The following is a 22,511-nucleotide window of genomic DNA, read 5'->3' on the forward strand; positions in this document are numbered from 1 at the left end:
AATCCAACACATTTTCTTATACTTTACATTGGCAGCCTTCTGGTAAACTAATACCATGGGGCTTATATTTAATATCCTAAACCTATAACAATCCTATATTTACTTTGATACCAACTTAACTTCAATACCATATGTAGGGAAGCAGACTTGGCCCAGTGGATAGGGTGTCCATCAACCACATGGGAGGTCCGCGGTTCAAACCCTGGGCCTCCTTGGCCCGTGTGGAACTGGCCCACACACAGCGCTGATGTGCACAAGGAGTGCTGTGCCATGCAGGGGTGACCCTGCGTAGGGGAGCCCCACACAGGGGAGCCCCATGCAGGGGAGCCCCATGCGCAAGGAGTGCACTCCATAAGGAGAACTGCCCAGCGCGAAAGAAAGTGCAGACTGCCCAGGAATGGTGCCGCACACATGGAGAGCTGATGCAGCAAGATGACACAACAAAAAGAAACACAGATTCCCATGCTGCTGACAACAGAAGGGGACAAAAAGAAGAACATGCAGCAAATGGACACAGAACAAACAACTGGGGTGGGGGATGGGGAAAGAAAGAAATAAAAAAAAAAATACTATATGGAGCAGTTTGATAAAATTGATGAATTCCAAAAAGAAATATTAGATTATGCTTGTAATCTGATCTGTACCTGGGCATGATTGCATTACAATTAGGGTGTTGAGTCCCCACCCACCAAGGGGTGGGGACTCACAGATAAAAGGCATAGCGAAGAACAGAGTTGAGGGCTTTTAATGTTGGAGTTTTGGAGTTTGGTGCTGAAGGCTTAAACCGGGGCCCTGGGAAGTCAGCACGCAGAGGAAAGAGAAGCCAGCCCTAGGAAGGAAGGAATCTTGAAGTCAGAGTAAAGCAAGCCTCAGGAATGTAGGAACCCAGGAAGTCTGAACCCTCACAAATGTTGGCAGCCATCTTGTTCCAAATAGACTTTGGTGAGGGAAGTAACTTATGCTTTATGGCCTGGTATCTATAAGCTCCTACCCCAAATAAATACCCTTTATAACAACCAGCCAATTTCTAGTATTTTGCACCAGCACTCCTTTGGCTGACTAATACACAATATATAAACTACACTTCTATACTCCTCTATCCCCCATATTTATGAAGTTCTTGTCATAAATTACATATTTACATTATGAATCCAAAACCACTGGTTTATCATTACATTTTACACATTTGCCTGTTAGATCCTTTAGGAAGTAAAAAGTGGAATTATAACCAAAAATACAATAGGACTATTATTTATATGTCCCTATGCCATTATCTTCACCAGAGATCTTCCATAGCAGTTTCATCACAGTACCTGGCACTGCACTATATTCCCTATAGCCATATAGCCAGCCACCCCCTTCCCCAGACAGTTGACTACTTGCCCACAGCATTCTGTAGGAGAGCTCTGAGTTACCTTCTGCATGCAGGACAAGTTCTGGGACGAGTCTCTCAGGCCAGACAGATTGGGCTAGACACACATGCTCCCAAATATGTGCATGAGGGTTACTCTGCTTACTCTGGAACCAGAACCAGGGATCCAGATTGGGAGGAAAGGCCTGCTCTGCACCCAGCCAGTAGGGGCTGGGAGAGTGGCCAGCAAGAGTGCCATGAGATCCTTTTAAGTAGTCTTCTTGATTTGGTGCTTTTCCTGTTACCCTATTACTACAATTCTTTATTTTCTGGAGCTTTGAGAAAGATGTTTCTGCCAATTCTTGCTGGTAGTTCAATGCTTCTGTCAGAAGACAGAGCCCTGAAATGTCTCATTATACCATTTTGATGAGTGTGGAACCTCTCTTTGGCTTTTGATAGTTTGATTACAGTGTCCTGGTGTAGATGACTTTGAGTTTATCCCAATTGGTGTTTGTTGAACTTCTTGCATATGTAAATTCTTGTCTTTCCTCAACTTTGGCAAATATTCAGCCATTATTTCTCCAAATATTCTTTCTGTCCCTTTCTCTCTCTTCTTCTGGGCCCCTATAATGTGTATGTGGGTATGCCTGATGGTCTTCTACAGGTTCCTTGGGCTCTGTTTATTTTGTAATCATTCTTTATTCTTTCACTCAGACTGCTTCATTTCAATTGTTCTATGCTCAGGTTCACTGATTCTTCTGCCTTGTCATAGCTGCTGTTGAAATCCTCTACTGAACTTTTCATTTCAGCTACTGTACTTTTCAGCTCTAGAATTTCTATTTGGTTCCTTTTTTTCTTTATTAGAGAAGTTGGGGAGTTACAGAATAATAAAATACAGGACTCCCACATACAGCCCTATTGTTAACATCTTGCATTGTTGTGGCACATTTGTTATAATCCTTGAAGGCACATCTTTATAATTGTATTATTAACTATAGTTCATGTTTTAATTTAGAGTTCATGTGTAGTGTTCCATGATTTTATCTGTTACCATATACGCAAGCTAACATTTCCCCTTCCACATCCAGATACATATTTCAGTGTTGTTAACTATGGTCACAATTTGTGCTTCATCACCACCATCCATTACCAAGATATTTCCATCATTACAAATAGGAACCCTGTAGATTCCCAAGCCTTAACTTCCCATTTCCTATTTTGTTCCTTTTAATAATTTCTATCATTTCATTGATAATCATATTTGTTCATATGTTGGTATCCTGGTTTACTTTAGTTATTTGTCCATGTCTTCCCTTAAGCATAATTAAGACAGTTGATTTAAAGTCTGTCTAGTAGATCCAGTGTCTGGGCTTCCTCAGGGATGGTCTGTCGACTTTTTTCCCTTTGAATAAGCCATACTTTCCCTTTCTTTGTATGCCTTGTAATTTTTGTTGACAACTGAACATTTGGAATATTATAATGTGGTAACTGTGGAAATCAGATTCTCCCACCTCCCCAGGGTTTACTGTTGTTACTGTTGAGGTTTCAGTTATCCATTTGTTTAGGGACTTTTCCAAACTATTTTTTGCAAACACTGTATTTCTTGTCATGTGTGGTCACTAAAATTTTTGTTCCATTATTTCAGTGGTCAGCCAATGACATAAGAGATTTCTTTAAATTCTTGGAAACAACACCACTCCCCTAGTCTTTAGTCTTTGCAGGGTTGGCTTTGAGTTGGGGCACTTCTTCAACACGTAGTCAGTCCATCTTATCTATAACTCTACCTTAGCCTTCACCCCCTGCTAACAGAGAATCCAAGAATTGGCTTGAGGTATAAGGCTAAGGTCCTCTCAGGTCTTTTCCAGGCTTGTGCATTACATTTGGTAACCCTTTAGAGACCTTATTCTCCAAAGATCTTTCTCCTCTTCTTCCCTTTACATGTTTTTAGGTCCATGTGCTACTTGTCCCATCCACCATCCTTTGCACCAAGCAGCCTCAGGTAGTCAATGTCTTTTAAGTGCTTCCAATAGGCATTACCCAGAAATGGCACTCAAGCCTAAGGGGTGAAACAAAGGGAAGCCTCTGTGCCAGTCAGGGAACCACCCAACAGGTCAAAACACATACACAACTTTTTAGAGCAATGTCTATATCACTGCCCAGGCTCTAGCAAGCCGTACCAGGAACATGGACCACTGTACCTACAGCTGCTGCCAAGCTGGGGAATAGGGGGTGGTGTGCAGGTGAACAAAAGCAGCTCATCACACTCCTACCAAATTTTCGCAGTCTCTTTCCTCATTAAGGGCTCCCCTGGTTAGTGTAAGTACTTGAGTAAAATACACAGTTCCAAAAAAAATTGATTCTGTCAATTTTTGCCTATTTATTGGTTGTTTCAGTAGAAGGACCAATTCTTGGAGTGCCCCACTTCACCATTTTCCAAGATGTCACTATCTATATTTTTAAATCTTTAATTTTGAGATTATAGATTAACAGGAAGCTGCAATGATAGTATAGGGAGGTCCTGTATACCCTTCACCCATTCCCCCTAATGACATCTTAAATATAGTACAATATTAAACTCAAGAAGTTAGCACTTGTACAATGCAGCACAATAAATGTTAAAAGGTACAGCCCTGTGAAATTTCATACCATCAGGGATAAAGAGATCCCAAAACTTTCAGAGAGATAAAAGGTCACATATAGAGGATCAAGAATTGAAGTGGAAAATAATGAAGCAATGCCTTAAATATTATGAATTTAAGTATTTTTCATCAAAAAATAATATCTGGCTAAACTATGAATGAAATATGAGGATAGAAGAGATATTTTCAGATGGGAAAAGCCTCAGGAAGCTAATACAAGATGTGCTACACTCTCAAGAAGTAAAGATAAAAAAACAAAAATAAAAAATAAAAATAAACTTTTAAAATTAAAAAAAGAAGAGAAAGAGGAAGACATGAAATCCAGGAAACAAGGGATCCAACACAGGAAAAAGACCAAGGAAAATCTCAGGATGACAGTTATGTGGCTAAATGAGAAAGCAGTAAGTCCAGATATAAGCAAGACATTTTTTTCAAGGGAAAAAAATGGAAAGTGGCATGTTATCTAAAATGTTTTGACTTTATGGAAAATTATATTAAGAGGTACTCTAGAAAGTGGTTGAAGAGAGTAGAAAGAATTCAGCCAGAGATTTAAAATAAAATTAAACATATGAAAATAAGGTAAGTATTACCTTCAGGGAAAAAAAAAGTTACATAAGGAAAATGTCATTATGGCATACTATTTGGCTTAGTAAAAAGTTACATATTTTCAAAATTATGGAAAGTCTAATATGGTTTTAACCATAAATGACTACATAGCTATATTATGTAAATGGGGAAGAGGAAGAAGATGCAAGAGAATCATACAAATCAGCAAGTAATGTTTATAGTTGCTGAAGCAAGAAATAGCAGAATATACATATTATTTAGAAATCTGGAGGTAAATTCCAGAACCAGGCAAAAAAGTTGAGTCATTTTCAGAAAAGAAGACCCTTGTATTGGGAGAGGTATATAATGTAAGAGGGGGTTGTTTTCGTCAAACATCTTTTAACTCTATTTTACTTAAGCAATATGCACAAAATATTTTAATTAAAGAGTTCTAAAATAAACAACATGTTCATTTCATTTCAGATTGGAATATTATAAAACTAAAAGCAGTACCTTTAAAAAAAAAAATCTGTATAATGGAAGACAGATCTACCTATCCTTATGGGGAAGGTAGGAAAATAAAAACTTCCAGGTAGAGTTTTGAAGTTAACAGGACAATGAAATGCTTAAAATCACAAGGGTGTTGCTGCTACCTCATAAACAATGGCTTTCTGCTATCCTGCTCTCACAGCCTCCCCAGAAGAGCAGGCTCCCACATCCCTATGTGAACTTGGCTGGGCAGACATACCTCCCTTTAGGCATATCTGAATGGGAGAAACAATCCAGCATCTTCCAGACCATTAGGGTTACTGGGCTCCATGCCACAGGATAAGCAAACCCCTGAGGAGGAAGTGGTGCTTTGCTCTTCTTGACCAATTCTAATTTTATCCTTAATTTGAACCTTCTAGAAAGCTCACGGGTACTTTCAAACAGGTTTCTGCTTCCTGATGGTTTTCACCATAAGCACAGGTGAGCTCACGTATCCCTGTGGTGCTACAATTTCAGGTGGTGAGTGCCCCACTTTTAAGCATAGGCACGTCTAAATACACAGGGGTTGAGGGGAAGCTGGGAAAAAACGTCTGATGTGAGGAGCAGAGTCGCCAAACCTCTACAGCACTGGTGAAGGTGGAAACACTCTTGATTAAGGGGCATGTGAGAGAAATGGCGATGTAATCTGAAAAGAGACAAGAGATTTTGTAAGGTACTAAAAGTTGGCAGAAAAGAGCTGGGAACTACTATAAGGGAAAAATTAACTATGGCACAAAAAGGATCAAACAGTCCAACTGAACAGAAAAGCACTGGCTGTAGGCAGGAGCCAGGTCAGGCACTGTGCTCACCAGGGATGGAGGGAGCAGAAGGGAGATTTGTGGCCCTAGTTCCACCTTGTTTGCCCTTTCAGCTGGCCCTCACTGTCTCTAGTGACCTGCTAGAACTCACCATGACTTGGCCTGGGCATCGTCTGCTGTGAAAGTAATTCTTCAGCAGGCGCTCCTGAGCAGGATGGCAGATCCATGACTTTCCCAGCCTAGGCCAGGGACTCCTAGTCAGGACTTGCTTTTGTTTTTTTCGTTTTTGTTTTTGTTTTTTTTTTGGTATGGTATCTGATTAAAGGTTTAGGTAGTTTAGCTCTAGAATCTGACAGTCTCTGACTCACCTGAAGTAATACCATCCTACACACCCACACTAGGCAAACACTGTGTGCTCCAGGGCCAGCCAGCTCTCTGGCTAACTTAGGAGTGAGGCAATGAAAGAGGCACACACCATGGCAGATCATGACCAGGGATACAAGGTGAAAGTCTCTGGCAACTTTAAGCTTCAGTGGCAAGCGAAATACACAAGAAGCTATTAAAAAAGCCTTGACCCCCACAGCTCTCATTCGATGACTGATGGGTTACGTGTGCATGCGCATGCTGGAAATACACACAGAGCTTGGAAGCCTGAGGCCAGTGCAGCAGGGCACGGAATGCTCAGGGATGAGGAGTTTCAAGGCAGGAGTGTAAGGATTCCTTAAGCAAAGGGAAGCAAGAAACTCTTACTTTCTTAGAGTGTGAAGATGCTAATTAAATGCCAAATTAGTTTTTGATAGTCCAGCCATTTGTGGCATAGGCAACCAAGGAATGACTGAGAAGCTCAAGGAAATGCTATAAATAGCTCTTATCACTGTCACTTTAAGGGACTGACTGTCTGGTGGCAATCACTGGGCAAAGCCTTGGACTTGTCAGAAATGAAGAGATAAGCCAGCTTTCTTCTTGCTGCAACCTTGGTCCAAGGGCACAAAATAGACTTCAAGAGAACATACAAAAATATTCAATTTTCACACAAAAATGAATGATTCCTCCTATCAGATAAACCTTTAGCTCCCAGGGCCTACTAATGAAAGCTTCTTTACTAATATGCACAAATTTTAAGAACTGTTTTAGCAACCAAGTTCTGAGAACAGCCTGTAGAAGGGGCTTAACTGCCTCCTCAGACACCAAGTAACGGATGTCCCAATTCCCCTTGAAACTTAATCCTGCCATGAAACAAGGAAATGAAAGGAGACAGCAGATGAACCAGAATGCTCCATCTCCGGGCCGATGTGAACATGCAGCTGCACCTTCCTGCGGTGCGGGAACCGCTAACCTCTCCCAGGCTAAGGGGCGCCAGCAGCGACCACCGCTCGTCCCCGCGGGTGGGTGCAGCCTGTTAGCCCACGGCGCTCTCGGAATTGTGGATTATCCACTCGATAGCAGCCCATCCCTGGAGCAACACAGAAAAGACGCCAGCGCGTCCTAAGACACTGCGAGACACAGCGGCCACCTTCCACTGTGAGCTCAGAGCTAAGAGCCAGAAATCCTCAGCGACGGCACAGGGCGCTGGAAGGTGGGCCTCACCGCCCCCCGCCCGCTTCCCAGGCTGACTGGGAGGAGGTCCAGGGGCAACTGCGGCCACAACGACGGCCCCACTGGCAGCCCTGGGCTGGGAGGAGGCAGGATGGCTCTCTCCCAGGCCTTCAACCTCTAAGCCGAAGGGAAGCACCAGGCAGCCGCCCTGGCTTGAGCTCCAGCCCCCACCTCACCCTCCGACTTTTCTCCTGAGACGTCTGAGGCGGCCTTGGCCTCACGAGCTTTCCCTTCCTCCTACAAACTCAACCTGACTTCACACCCCCACCCCCTGGCCCACAGACGCGCAGGCTCGGCCATGGCGCCTCCTGACGCCTGGGTGCAGGCAAGCTGCTGCCTCTACTGCCCACATTTGGGCTTTTCAAAACACTAGGGCCGCCCGGCACTTCCGCGAGAGGTTCCCACCATTTCCTGACAAGCCCGGAAAAGCGGTAAGTTCAGCCTGGGGCGCCATCCGGCTGACCCGGAAATGACCTCAGGTCCTAGCCAGCTGACCCGGAAACAGCCGGCAGAGGGCGAGGACCGGGCTCGAAGCGGAAGGGGCGTGAGGCAGTGTGGGAGTCGAGGGGAAGGGGAAGGCGAAGCGCCTGCTCTGCCGAGTCACAGCGCCTCGGCTTCTTTCCCAAACGTCCAAATTCTTTGCATCGACTTAGAGCAGGAGAGGAGGCATCATGGGCCATCTCTGCCCCTCGCCACGTTGACTCCAGGGAGAAAGGGAAGCTGTGGGTGGCTTCAGAGGACCCCACCTTTTCACCTCACAAAGCTTACTCCTGCTGAGCGGAGCCACAAGATGGCAGCTGCCCACAGGGAAATATCACAGATGCCGAGGAGTCAGCCACAGCCACTTAAGGCCCAGCAAATGTGAAGTTCCTGAAAATCAAGAAAACCCTGCTTTACGAAGTTAACCCAAGATTATCTGCTTGATATTTTGGGCTCATCTGCCTGTTTTGTTCACTGAGAAAAGGCCCATTTCTGTTCTTGGAGGTGGTAGTTGCCTGGTTGGGTTGAAATTCCATATTTACATTATTCCATCCTTTTCCTATTAAGAAAAATAGCACTGTGCTCCCTCCCCTTCCACAGGTGCACTCCTCTCCCACCTCGTCACTTTTTCCCTACCACTGGTTTTGAATGTAACTGAACAAGATGCTGTGGTGTTAAGAACTCAGCTAAAGACTGAAGGCCCAGCACTCACCACTCCCGCTCGTTTCTAGGACTAGGATTTCACCCACACAATCTGGCACCGCACAGTAGAGCACACACCTGGAATTGAGATACATACCTTCTTTGCATTGGATGATATCGTGCTGGCCATCAAACTTTCCAGATAGCTGCCTAGGCTGATCCCCTTTACGGTGATGATGGCTTCGTGGGTGAGCACGGTCCTGCAGAACAGTAAGAAATAAATGCTGACTGGCTCGGAAAGGGGAGGGGGGGGCACCTCCATGTCCTGCCCAACCCTGGGGATGTGATGACTTACATTTCAGGGTTCTCTGGATGAGGAGTGTACACCAGTCTCTCATTAACTGACACCAAATTTGTAAGTGTAATCTTGAAAAAAAAAAAAAAAGGCTTTAGTTTCTATTTCTCTTGCCTTTCTTCCCAAACCATATGTCTGTACTCTCCCATCCCCCAATCACTACTAGCTGGAGCCAGGAGAGAGGCAGCCTTTAGGCACAGGGAATACCACCATATTAAGTCCTCTAGATGCCATGTCTCAGATGTCTAGTTATTGTCATCTACCTTCTTTCTACACCCCCATCCCCAACCTGAGCAGGGCCCTGAGCTTCACGGTGCTTTTAAACTCCAATTCCATCAGCAGTCGTAGAAGAGGAAAATACTTCCAGGTATATGATCAGGAAACTCTTCACCCTCCCATGTTTTGGAACTCAGTCTCCTGGAATTTCATGGGAGTCTATACAAAGACTGTGAAAGCCAGAAAGACCATATGTCTTGCCTCAAGTTTTGCTTTCAGTAAATAAACGGACCTCACAACTGACATTTACCATATTTTCTATTAAAACCTATTGAAAAACTAGAGCTCTAAAACAGTACTGTCCAACAGAATTTTCTGTGATAGCAGAAATGTTCTCTATCTGTGCTGTCCAGTGTGGACGAGAAACACACATGGCTAACAAACACTTGAAATGTGGCCCATAGAACGGAGGAGCTGAGTTTTTTACTTTATTAAGTGAATTTATATTTAAATAGCCACATGTAACTGGGGTCTACTACATTTGACAGTGGGGTTCTAGAATTTTATCATTGTTTATCCCAATTTATCCTCTTCTCAGAGAGCCAATTCCAGGAAAACACCTAGTTTTTAATACTCAAAAGCATTATGACAACCCAGCAGTAACAGATCTGGACACTTATTTTTTGCTTATGTAATAATCTATCACTAAAATTCTCACCCTGACCTCTCACCATCCTGAAGAAAGTGATTAGCCCAGAAATCTCTTTCTTCCTACTGAGCACAGAGGTATCCAAAGGTCATATTACTTACAATGAGTAGATTGCATGGAAATATTTAACAATATTTTAACAATCAAACTCTGATTAGCCATCATTTTTTGGGCAATGTATTTTTGCCAAACTGTATTTTATAATCTTTGTTTCCCTTCATTAATCCTCATAACTATATCATGAGGTTTATTCTTTCTCTTTTTAGATGAGAAAAGTTAGACACTTCACCCAGAATCACACAGCCTTAAGCAAAAGAGTTTCAGAATTTAAATACAAGTCTGTCTGAACTCAGAACCCCTTTTCCTTTCCATGATGCCTCACTGTAGCATAAACTAAGTATTCTTGAAAGATAAAATGGAATTTTCCAAGTAAAGATTCCAGCAGACAGAACAAATTACATAAATTGTCAGGAATGAAAAAAGGACACTAGTTCATCAAGGGAAACCCAAAGTCTCCCCGGGACTTTCTGCACCCCTTCTGGCACAGCGGGCTGAGCTGGACGGCAGGACAATCAGGAGAGGTTTAGAGAGCAGAGTAAGGAGTTTGGGCTTCAGCCTTAAGCTGTTCAGAACCTCATCTTTCAGCAAAACCAGATTTATTCTGAGGAAGCGACCTGTCAGCTGGGTAGAAGATGGACTGGTGAGGGACCAACAGAGGCCATTGCTGCAATCTGGGCCAGTGATCTTCAAGTGAGTTCCACTGACTTCTTAAGAGGTTTGAAGAGACGCTTCAGAGACCCCCTCCAAGGGAGAGTAACCTCAAGACTCCCTACCTTGTTTCACCCAGAGAAGTTCCCTCTGTAGTGTTTTAAACAAAGGGTGTCCAAATAAGATGCTCAAAGAAGGATGTGGGATATTTTCTGATCTATCTTCTATGGCCTCTCCTGAGTCCTGCTTCCACTGCTTTCCATAGCACTGTGTGCTCGTGTCTCTCCTACGCTCTGAGTACTCTTCTGGGGCTCTTCTCAGCCGGCTGACACTGACCTCTGCTTGCTCCCTAAAAGCTGGGGCTCACCCATCTCCATCCTCATCAGGACTTCAGCACTTTGGGGATCTGAGTCTGCAGCCCAGGCCTGCATCTTCCACTTCAGACCTATATCCTCAACTGCCTGCCACAAGCCTGAAATCTAATGAGACTTCACACGTAGCCTGTCTAAACCCAACCTGCCTCTCTTCTCAGACCTGTTGTGCATCCTGCAGCCCTCAGTAAACAGCCCCACTCTTCACTCTGATCCCCAAACCAGAAAGCGCCCACATCTAAATCAGCCTTCCGGAATTGCACCCAGACCCGTCCCCCCTTCACCCCTCCAGAGCCGTGCCCCGAGACAGGGTCCTCAGCCTCTCAGCTGGGCTATTGTACACCTGCCTGCCTAGTCTCCCTGGCTCACACCTCAGCACCCTCCAGTCCTTCCTCCCAAAGCTGGGAGGGGTGATCTTTCCAGGACACAATCTGATGGCCTCGCTTCCCTGCCACAAACTCTTCATTGGTTCCCTATTGCCTACAAAAAAAAATGTGAACTCTCCTGCATGGTACCTATACCTCTCCAGCATGTATCTCTCCACGTCCCCTTCAGCTTTCCAGTCTTGAAATACCAGTCTGTCCATGGCTCTCTGAACAGCCTGTTTTCTCAGGGCACTTGTGCTCAAATATCTGCCTCCTATTGGTCTGTCCGCGGTGTTCCCTCTGGCCTCCAAGTCCCACTCTCACTGTTAACACCTGTAGGGAGTTCTGTGGACTCACCGGGCAGCCTCAGCGTCCCTGCACTCACTATGGCAGGCTCCCGTTAACACTTTGGTGTGTGTCCATCCACGGGGCTGGATGCCATGAGGGGCAGGTACAGCTCCTAAGCCTAGTATTCCCTGCCCCTAGCGTAACTCGCCTGGCATGCAGGAGGCATCAGGTCATTGTGGAATGAACGAATGAGCGATGCTTTGAACAGGCAGAAGGGATAAAGATGGGTGGGATTAGGAGACATGATGAGAGAAAAGGCTGAATGAGGGTACTGTGTTAGGATTTTGCCCAGAACAGACCGTATCTATGTTGGCAGAAAAAAAGTCATATATTACGAAGTAATTCATTTTCCTACAGCATACATTTTCCCCAACCTGTTCTCTGAATTTGCATTAAGCTAATATAAATTTTTTAATTGAGAGAAGTGAGAAAGAAGGGGAAAGCAGCTGCGGAAATTACTGCAAAAGATCATCTCTGCTGCTGGAAATCAAGATATTGATTATTCTTGGGGGGGCAGGGGGAGGGTGAAAGAAAGAGCACAGGGAGGGGGATCCTGGACTGCATCTTGATCTACCTGCTGGCTGCACGGGCTCTTCAGTCCATGGCAGTTCCTCATTATGTGCACTTTTCTATATGTTAACTGTACTTGAATAAAAGGATAAGTAAAATACTGCCAAATAAATTCAACCTTTCTGTTAAAAATAAAAGATCATTTAGACCAAAGATGGGCTGGAAATAAAATTAAATGGAGACATTACACAGCATCACCAAGAGATATAAGCACCTGTCTCATCTTAGCTCATTGCTTACATTGGTGGAACAAATTTCCATTTTCTTTTCCACTGGATCCACAATAGAATGTTCTTTGATGTATGTCAAAGTCCTACTGGTTCCCAAAATCTACAAAATAAAGCAAAACCAGCATAGTGGCATGTTTTAAAAAAATCTCATTTCATACCATCAAACACAAAATACCATTTGATTGACTAAGTCTTTTATTTATTCATGAACAACTGATTTGTATGCTGGAGATACAGCAACATACAGAACATGGAGACCCTGTCTTCAGGGTACTTCCTTTCTAGAGGTTGAGACAGACATTAAGCAAATAAATGGATTAAGATAGATTTGAGTGGAAAGTAGTGATAAGCGCTTTCACAGAAAAACACTCCAGGGAAGGGGTCAGCAGCAGGGGGAGGGCTGGGTTGGAGGGGGCGGTCAGGAACAGTCCTTCTGCCAAGGGGCAGGGACCAGGGGGCAAGGGGAGGGCTGGAGGGGGCAGTCAGGGCCAGCCCTGAATGAGCAGAGCCTGGACTGACCCAGGGAGCCTCGGTCCTTGTGGGGAACTCCAACTTCAGGGCCCTGAGCCAGAAGCCTGCAGGTGCTCAGGAAGTGGCAAGGCGGCCACCACAGAGCAGAGGAAATGGGAGCAGACACAGTCGGGGTGAGCCCACCGTGGCTTTGTGGGCACTCTGGGCAGGGCAAGCCATCGGTTTATATTATGAAATGATCGCTCTGGCAGAGACTGCATGGAGAAAGGCAGGGGAGGATTCCACGGTGGCCTGGACTGGGGCCGAGGGGGAAGCGGCGAGAGGTGGTTAGAGCCGAGATACACTCTGAAGCCAAGGGCATGGGCAAGTGAATGCCATGCACAAGCAAATCGTCGGCGTGGCCCCGGCACGGGGAGTGGGCGGCTGGGGCTCACCGCCTTGACGAGGGTGGGCAGCCCCCACTCGGTGCTGAGGAGGCGGTGGCTGTGCAGCCGGCCGCAGCCGTCCACCGTCCGCTCCAGGACGTCCACCCCCACGACGCAGGGGTTCATGGGGTTCGGGTACTTCCTCATGGCGGCCTTGATGACCGTGTCCCAGGGGTGGCTGGCGGGAAAAATACAACCAACAGCATCAACGGTCAAGCCCTGCAACCTGCAGGTCAAGGGACCTGCGAGCCCACGGCGCTGCTGCCCAGATTGCAATAAAAGCAATGCTCACGCTGGGATCAAAGGGCTTTTCTTTGGGGCTCCCTTGAAGGTGTGTTACAACACAGAGGTCTGAGGAGTCCAGCTCCAGTTCAGATCCTGCACGTGATGCCTGAGTGACCACGGCCAATCACGAGGCTCTGCCTGGCAGGCTCCCGGGGGACACTGCCCGCCCCACTCAGTGCCCACCAGTGACTGCTCGCTGAGGGCTCCTAGAGTCAAGGTGTCCAGCCCCCTGGGCCAGCCAGGCTCCCAGGCACATCTGCATCCCCAACCCTGGACCCTGCACTCAGATGCCTCCTGCTCAAGGGCCTCAGCTGGAGCACCTGTTCCCACTCTGACTGCGGCAGTTTGAGATTATTTTATGAATCTCAAAAACAGAAAGATCACGTTTGTCAACTAATCTCTTCTGGTGCGATACCCTTTGATAGCAATGTGGACCACTGACCATGAGGTGCAGCGGTGCTCAGAGATGTATTCACCAAATGCAATGAATGCCTCATGATGATGGACGCTGTTGTTATGGGCGGAGGAGTGGGGTGAGGGGGGTGGGGGTATATGGGGACCTCATATTTTTTGAAGGTAATATTAAAAAAATAAAGACAAAAAAACTAAAAAAATTGCAAAATACAATTAATAAGAAAATCAAATAATAAAGATGATGCTAAAAATTAAAATTAAAAAATTCAGCATGGATGTCTTTGATTAAGATTAGAGCTTTTCTGATTGACTACAATCAGGGGGCGTGGCTCAGGCTGTGTCCCCGTCCCCTTGCTGGCTCTCATGTAAATGGACACTCACTCAAGAAGATGCACGGAGGAGAGAACTTGGTCGTTTTGATCCTGCCATGTAACAGAAAGGAGATGACTCAAACAGCTAAAACCCCAGGGAGAGAGGCGCCATTTGCCTGAGCGCTTACAGCTGACCTTGGGGAGAGAGTCCAGACTGACACAGAAGCCCTGGGAGACAAGCCCTGAGCCAGCCTGCAGCTGAGATGGGGAAGAGGCTGGGCCACGGAGCCTCAAGGGGAAGAGGAAGCCTGGGGGGGAGGGTGGCTGAAACCCTGCAGAGATCAGCGACCCTCTTGTTTCAACACGTGGCAACTGACTTTGGTGAGAGAGCAACCTTGAGTTGGACTTTTTACAGCCTTGGAACTGTAAGGTGACAAGGTAACTTTTGGGTTAAAACCCAAAAAAATCCACTTTAAAAAAGCCAACAGATTTCTGGTACTTTGCATCAGCACCCTTCGGCAGACAGAGACTCTGATTCAGAATTTTCCCCTCCCTCCTCCTTGCCGTGCTCGCCGCCTTTAGGTCCACGAAAGGCAGACCCTTTTGTTCAGGGCTCCTCAGCAGTGAGATGAACGCCCCATCTGCCCTGCAGCCAGCGGACCCCTGCCCAGTGCCATCCGTGGGGAAAACGGGACCCTGGGGAGCCGGCGCCGCCTTTTCCTCTTGCCTGCTCTAGGGCAGCATAAAGCCTTGGCTGTTCCTTTCAGTTTGGCTCGATGTCCTAATTGGCCATTCAGCCTGGCAGCTCAACAAGTTAGCCTTGTGAGCAGGGTGGTCAAGTGGGAACAAGCCATGCTGGGGCGCCAGAAAGCCGAGGGTCCCACGGGGCCATGGCCTGTGCTAGCGGGCTGTGGACAGGGACTTTTCAGTTCAGAGGGGCCCCTGGGCCTCCTCTTTATCTGCCCGGTAGGTCAGCTTGGAGATTCAGCAGCGGGGCTCCGGGCCGGGGACAGTTGCCAGCGCATAGGGTCCTCCCAGGCTGGCAACGCCCGGTGGCAGCCCCCAAGCCGAGCACACCCAGCGGCCTCGCTGAACTCTGAGCAGGTCCCCGCAGATAAACGCCCCACAGCCCTGCAAGGTGGCGAAAAGGGGGTAGGGTCCTCGGGAGCAGCTCCCCACCCCCACCCCCCCAGGCCCCAAAGAGGGCTTTGACACTGGACGTGGCTCTCTCACCTCCACGACGAGGCAGGCTACCCCCCTAGGCTCAGGGGGCGCCCCGGTGGCCCCCGGCCCTCCCACCTCCAGGGTGGACCAGCAGAGGGAGGGCAGCATCAGGGTGACGAACCCCACACCTGCCCCGGGATGCTGGCCCTGCCCACCTTCTCCCCAGAACTCATGGGAGGCTAGGGTCCCCATGGTGGCAGTGCCGGGCTGACACATAGATCTCGCACTCCCCCCCCGCCCCCGGGCCCTCCACCCTGGGGACTGGGGATGGGCCACAGAGCTCACCAGCCTCCACTGGACCCTTGGCTCCCAGAGGTAAAGAGGACAGGGCTCAGACGGGGTCCTCATGCCCTAGGGGTGGGCGGGGAGGTTGGGGAGAGCTGCGCCCCTCGGGCCTCGATACCAGTGCCCGAGTGACTGAGGGCCCTGCAGCCCCAGCATCAGGGTGGGGGAGAGGCAGAGGGTGCTCTCCAGATGGTGAGGCCACCAGGATGGAACCCTTACCCAGTCCTGCCTCTGGGGGGCTCCTCCAGGCCCCTCGGCCTCTGAGGTCAGGCCTCCACTGCTGGGCACACTGTTGGGACCGATGTTGTCAGGATTATCTGCAGGCACCTGGCTTGCCTTTGTCCTGAAGCCTTGACGGGAACGGCTTGTCCTCCCAAGCAATTGTGGGGAACTGTGAACCAACCTACCAGCACCTGCTGCTGGGTGTCCCAAGAAAACAGACTTCAAAATGAGTCAGGAGGTCATTGGAGGGGTCGCGCTTATGCAAGTCTCAGCAGGATCCCAGAGACAGGCAAAGTATATACAACCCCAGGTACTGGTGCTCCTGAGGGCCACAGAGACCCACAGGTTCTACGGTCATGGCAGGTGGCTCTGGAGTTCCATGCCTTGTCAGAGGGCCCTACCCTGGAACTCGTGCTCCTGAGTGTGATGGCGTTGGAATCAGATGTGGCCTTTCTTCTTTTCTTTTTTTTTTAAAGATTTATTTTTTGTTTCTTTCTCTCCCCTTCCCCTTCTCCCCCGCCCTGCCCCGATGTCTGCTCTCTGTGTCCATTCACTGTGTGTTCTTCTGTGTCTGCTTGTATTCTTGTCAGCAGCACCCGGAATCTGTCTTTTTTTGTTGCACCACTCCCGGGCAGGCTGCACTTTTTTCGTGCTGGGCAGCAATCTTTACGGGGCGCACTCCTTGCACGTGGGGCTCCCCTACGCAGGGGACACCCCTGTGTGGCACGACACTCCTTGTGCGCATCAGCACTGCGCATGGGCCAGCTGGCCAGCTCATCACACGGGTCAGGAGGCCCTGGATTTGACCCTTGGACCTCCCATGTGGTAGGTGGACGCCCTATCTGTTGGGCCAAATCTGCTTCCCAGATATGCCTTTCTACACATACCTCTTTGGTCCCTTTTACTGATCCTATGGTTGGTGCTAGGGTTGGTGTGTGCTCAGGAGACTTGAATCTCTGGACTGTCCATGTGCCAGCTGGGCCCTGAGCCTCAGCAGAGTTGCAACACCTAATCTCCAGTTCATTGGACTTACCCAGGTCAGCTAACAGGGAGGTGAGGATGGTCAACCACCACACCAGGGAATCAAGAGTGTCTACAACTGCAAGCAGAGGAATAACATACATCAGCCATGTGGGATCTAAGCCCCCTCTTGATTTAGAGGTGGAGTGGACATCGCCATCCCAGGGTTCTCAGGATGGAGGAATAAAATATGGATTAGAGTGGATTTACTGGTATTCTACTATAGAATTATTGTGACTCTAGCAATGGAAGAAAATGTGTCATTGTTGGAAGACAGTGGCCACGGGAGTTGCTGAGGGCAGGGAGAGGGAAAAAGAGATGCGATATGGGGGTATTTTCAGGACTTGGAATTGTCCTGAATGATATTGCAGGGACAGATGCAGGACATTATATATCCCGCTATAACACAGTGAATGGACTGGGGGAGAGTGTAGACTACCATGTAAAACATAATCCATGTAGTGTAGCAGTGCCTCAAAATGTATTCATCAAATGCAACGAATGTGCATACTGATGAAAAAGGTGAAAGAGGTTGTTGATGTGGGAGGAGTGGGGGTGGGGAGTGGGGGTGGGGTATATGGAAACCTCTTATATTTTTAATGTAACATTTTGTGTGATCTATGTATCTTTTTTAAAAAAAGGTAATAAAAAGAAAAAAGAAAAAAAATTCAGTAGGCCATAGGCGTAAGGGCTTATTTCTGAACTCTCAATTTTATCCATTGGTCTATATGCCTGACCTTATGCCTGTACAATGCTGTTTTGATTACTGTAACTTTGTAGTAAGTTTTAAAATTGAAAGGTGTGAGTTCCCAACTTCATTCTTCTTTTTCAATATGGTGTTGGCTATTCAGAGTCCTTTGCCCTTCAGTATGAATTTCATTTGTTTGTTTTCCTTTATTAGAGAAGTTGTTGTAGGTATACAGGCAAATTATGCATAAAATACAGCATTCCCATATTCCCTTTAGCATTTCTTTTGTAGAGCCAATCTAATGGGTGTTTTTTTTTTTTTACTTTATTTGGTACATTTAATAATTGAAAATACAAACAATTTAAAAAAAACAAAAAACAAATACAGTAAAAAACAGTGTTGTCTCCACGGAAGGAAAAGAAATAGCTGCCCTCTTTGCTGAACTCAAGAGAGCCAAACTCCGTGGTGAGTTTCTGGGCACACGCGGCAGCCCTGTCTGACCCGCGTGAGGCCTCGGTGGCGCTCTGGGCACCGGATGTCCCCAAGATGGCGACTGTCACAGAGACCACTGCGCAAGCAGCGGCTGACACACAAATGCCCTGTCCAGCACCCCTGTCTGTCCAGTGCTCAGGATCGGTTGCATCTATGTGGAATGGGCTGCCAGGGAACGCTCTGGTTTGTGTCCATCCATTAAGGGCGGGTATTTCCTGCCTGCAGCCTGATGTCTGGTGCACAGCAGACACCAGATCATTCCAGAATGAATAAAGGAACACTGACTGAATGAACAGCCCATCTTTAATGGCCCTCCGTCGGCCTCCTGAATTCCCCAGCGATCTGCCATCAAGGCAGGGAGCACCAGCCTTCCCTACAATGAGAGCATCCTCCAGGTCCAGACCAGAGCACTGCCCAGCAAGGACCCTCGTGTGGCAACACAGCTGGGCCAATAACACAGAAAGGCACAAGGACCTAGAAACCAAGTGAAATTCCTGGGCATGACCTGTGAACAGGCATGACATTGCATTTCAAAGGAGATGATTGCCAAGTTTTGAGCCCTCTCTACCCAACAATAAAAGGAGACCCAGAGCATCAGCATCCCAGAATCCTCAGGATTGGGGAATGAACTATGGACTAGAGAGGACTTACTGGTATTCTACTATAGACTTACTGTGATTCTAGTAATGGAAGAATTTATATCATTGATGTAGAGGCAGTGGCCACTGGAGGTTCTGAGGTCAGGGAGAGAGAAACACAGATGTTACACAGGGGCATTTTTGGGACTTGGAATTGTCCTGAGTGACATTGCAATGACAGATACAGGCCATTATATATCATGCCATAACCTACAAAATTGTGCTGGAGAGAGTGTAAACTACAATGTAAACTATAATCCATGCTTAGTGGCAATGCTCCAAAATGTGTTCATCAATTGCAATCAATGTACCACACCAATGAAGGATGTTGTTAATGGGGGCAAATGTGGGAGGTGTGGGGAGCAGGGCACATGGAAATCCCCTACATTTTTTTTTTAAGATTTATTTATTTATTACTTATTTATTTAATTCCCCTCCCCTCCCCCGGTTGTCTGTTTTCTGTGTCTTTTTGCTGCGTCTTGCTTCTTTGTCCGCTTCTGTTGTCGTCAGCGGCGCCATTCCTCGGCAGGCTGCACTTTCTTTCGCACTGGGCGGCTCTCCTTATGGGTGCACTCCTTGCGCGGGGGGCTCCCCTACGTGGGGGACACCCCTGCGTGGCACGGCACTCCTTGCGCGCATCAGCACTGCGCATGGGCCAGCTCCACACGAGTCAAGGAGGCCTGGAGTTTGAACCGCGGACCTCCCATGTGGTAGACGGACGCCCCAACCACTGGGCCAAAGTCCGTTTCCCCCCTACATTTTTTATGTAACATTTATTTAATCCAAGTATCTTTTTAAAAAATATTTAAAATTTTAAAAATAAAATAAATACAAAATAAAAGGAGGCCCAGAGATTGGTGGGACTATTCAACTGTTGGCACTCTCTCCCATCTACCCATGACCAGAAAGGCCACTGCCTTTGATGGGGGTCCCCAATCAGATGCTTCTCCCCTGGCCACACCACCTGGGTTGCCATTTGAGTGCCAGGTCTCAGCTCCTTCCCAGTTCCCCAAGTGGGGCCTTCAGGAGAAGGACACGGCCACAAACCAGGGCCACCCACTGGGCCTTTGAGCCTATAAGCTCCCGAGTCCACTGAAAGGAGTACACCCTCGGAGAGGCAACTACTGGTCTGTTCTTGAGCCTTGGTGGACACCAAGCACATGACCGTGATCATGAAATAATCTTATGACCAGAAATCCCAATCATGTTGTGGGTCCGAGCAGAAGTCTCAAATCCCTGGGCGGGAGCAGCTCAGGGGTCTTCTTTAGTAAAATGGAAATGATACAGACAGGAGCAGGGCCTCAAAACTCCACAATGGTCTCAGGAACACCCCTCTGCTTCCCAGGCATATGTCCCAAGGAGCCGCTGTCTTCCACCGGCCTGATGGACAGCTCCTCCGGTTAACGTGACCAGGGCTGCAATGCCAACCCAAGAGACCTAGCAGTGCCGAGGGCAGGAAGGGGTGCTGGGCACAGCAGCCAGCGCTTCACGTGGCCTGGGCAGCAATCCCGGCCACCCCAGCAGAGGCACCCTGCTCTATCTGCACGACCTCATGGGCTGCACCTGATGCCCTGAGCATCTGACCAGGCTCCTGGGGTTGAGACATTTGAGTAAAAATTAGTTCTGCCCCTAGTAAGCTTTTGGTTAGCCATGTGGGTGGTCACCAGAAAGCCCCCTGCACCACCAAGGGTGAACATGACCAACAAGCATATCATCCTTTTCAGCCAAATGCAGAGACTCAAGCGTCAGCCCCAGAGCAAGCAGACATGGGACAGACTGCCTCCTGGACCCCTGAGAGGAGGTTCAGTGGGACTTGAGACACCATCCTAGACTGAGCCTGCATGCAGGAAATGCCACTGCCATCAGAAGGTGCCGGAATAGAACAGAGCCTGGCCAAGGCCCAAACCACTGCCCAGGGTCACATGCCCAAGCCAAGGCCAGGACGTTTTGACAGGTGGCTCACTGGTCCTCTCCTGCCATGCAGAGAGCCTGGATCCTGACTGCAGTTGGCACTTTCTGGGGGTCTGGCTATCCCTGAGTGCACTGTACTGAGCCAGGCCCCAAGAAACCACATTTGTTTCCTACTCATATACCCTGAGCACACTGCATCTGATACGGCCTCAGATCGGCAGCCCGAGCTGCACATCCGTGGTTCAGAAATGGGGCACACAATGGACCTTCCATGCCCCAGAAACCCCAAGCCACAAGGGTGACAGAGCATTCTGATGACCAATTAAACAGCTGGTGGGAGGGAACACAATACCCCAGCCTGGACCACACACCTCAGGGAAGTGGGGTCTCAATGCAGCAATTCCCCAAAAGGGTATTTCTAGTTTATGCCACATGTTTGACCAGGATGTATGCCCCTTCCTTCAATTGTGCATCCTTCTTTTACAGTCAGTGACACCTTGGCCTCTACAGGGACCCCACCAGGACCTTCCATCCCCTCGAATTCTTTTCCAAAGACTCAAGTCAATGGGAGATTAGGACAACTATTAAACAGAGTGGTGGGAAACATTCCAAGCCAGAATATTCAGAAATGCCACCTGGGGACTGGTACAAGACAGACTGCCCACATCACAGACAACGGGGGAGAGTCTTCCAAGACGACAGCATCTTCTAACCCAAGAGCATGGGGGAGGGAGGAGATCTAATCACTTTTTTCTTTCTCCCAGTCCTTGCTAGTAGACCTTCCCAGACACACTGTGGAGCCACCCTGGGCTCCCATATGGTTCCCTGACCTGTACAAAAGGACGCACTGTAACTCAATGTTATTGCCTGTGTGTCCCTAACTATCTGCAGAAGCCTAAAAACCTGACCCAGGAAATTTCTGTCTCTTCCCACCACCACCCCCAAATTTGCCCTGAAGACAGTGAAGCACCTTGCAAATAGCTAAAGCAGTGCAAGAAACAAGCAGCCTGGGGCTAGGGATTACCTTACTAAACCACACAACAGAGATCCAGGAGAAAGTCTATTTCAAAGGGAGTAGACTGGACAGGGCTTTTGAGCTCCTCTGAACTGTAAACAGGAAAATTCCTCAGCCCTTAGCAAGCACAGCCCAGGTAAGGAAGCAAGCTCCAGGGCTCCACCCAGACTCAGATAAGAAAGGGAGGACCCTGCACGTCTCATTTGCCTTGGGCTGATCTTCTTGATAAGAGAGCTAAGCTCTTAAGGAAACCACTAGCCAAATAAGAGCAGGTGTGAAAAGGCTGTGAAAGGTGTTCTTTGCTTTGGTTTGTTTGGCTTTGTTAGCTCCTGGCATCAAGGAAATCTCTATAATATCACCATCCGGATATAAACTTAGGAACAGACAGCTCAGGGACTAAATCAAATCCAAGAGTTAACATTTTAAAATATTAAATGTACAGTATACAACAAAAGATTACAAGAGAAACAAACAGGAAATGATGGTCCATCCAAAGGAACAAGATAAAAATCCAGAAACCATCAAGGAAGACAAGACTTTGGACATACCAGATTAAAACTTCCAAAGGATAAGAGGGAAGAATAGATGTAGCTCATTGGTTGAGTGCCTGCTTTGATCCCCGGTACCTAAAAAAAAAATCTTGTGGTAGGTAGTGGTTTCTTGCATCTTATATCCAAGGCACAAGCAACAGAAACAAA

The 22,511-nt window shown here is 47.6% G+C and overlaps 1 protein-coding gene across 1 annotated transcript in view; it reads right to left on the reverse strand.

The window, feature by feature from the left end:
• Positions 1-22,511, reverse strand: part of PRELID3A (PRELI domain containing 3A) — a 62,018-nt gene that overhangs the window by 26,763 nt on the left and 12,744 nt on the right. The window contains exons 2-6 of the mRNA XM_058277282.2: positions 13,318-13,486; positions 12,423-12,512; positions 8,896-8,966; positions 8,698-8,800; positions 7,159-7,275 (exon numbers count right to left, since the gene is read on the reverse strand). Of these exons, the coding sequence (XP_058133265.1) occupies positions 7,222-7,275; positions 8,698-8,800; positions 8,896-8,966; positions 12,423-12,512; positions 13,318-13,486 (487 nt within the window). The 3' untranslated portion in view covers positions 7,159-7,221. The remainder of the gene's footprint in view (positions 1-7,158; positions 7,276-8,697; positions 8,801-8,895; positions 8,967-12,422; positions 12,513-13,317; positions 13,487-22,511) is intronic.

Source organism: Dasypus novemcinctus, chromosome 16, assembly GCF_030445035.2.
Source record: "Dasypus novemcinctus isolate mDasNov1 chromosome 16, mDasNov1.1.hap2, whole genome shotgun sequence".
NCBI classification, from domain to species: Eukaryota; Metazoa; Chordata; class Mammalia; order Cingulata; family Dasypodidae; genus Dasypus; species Dasypus novemcinctus.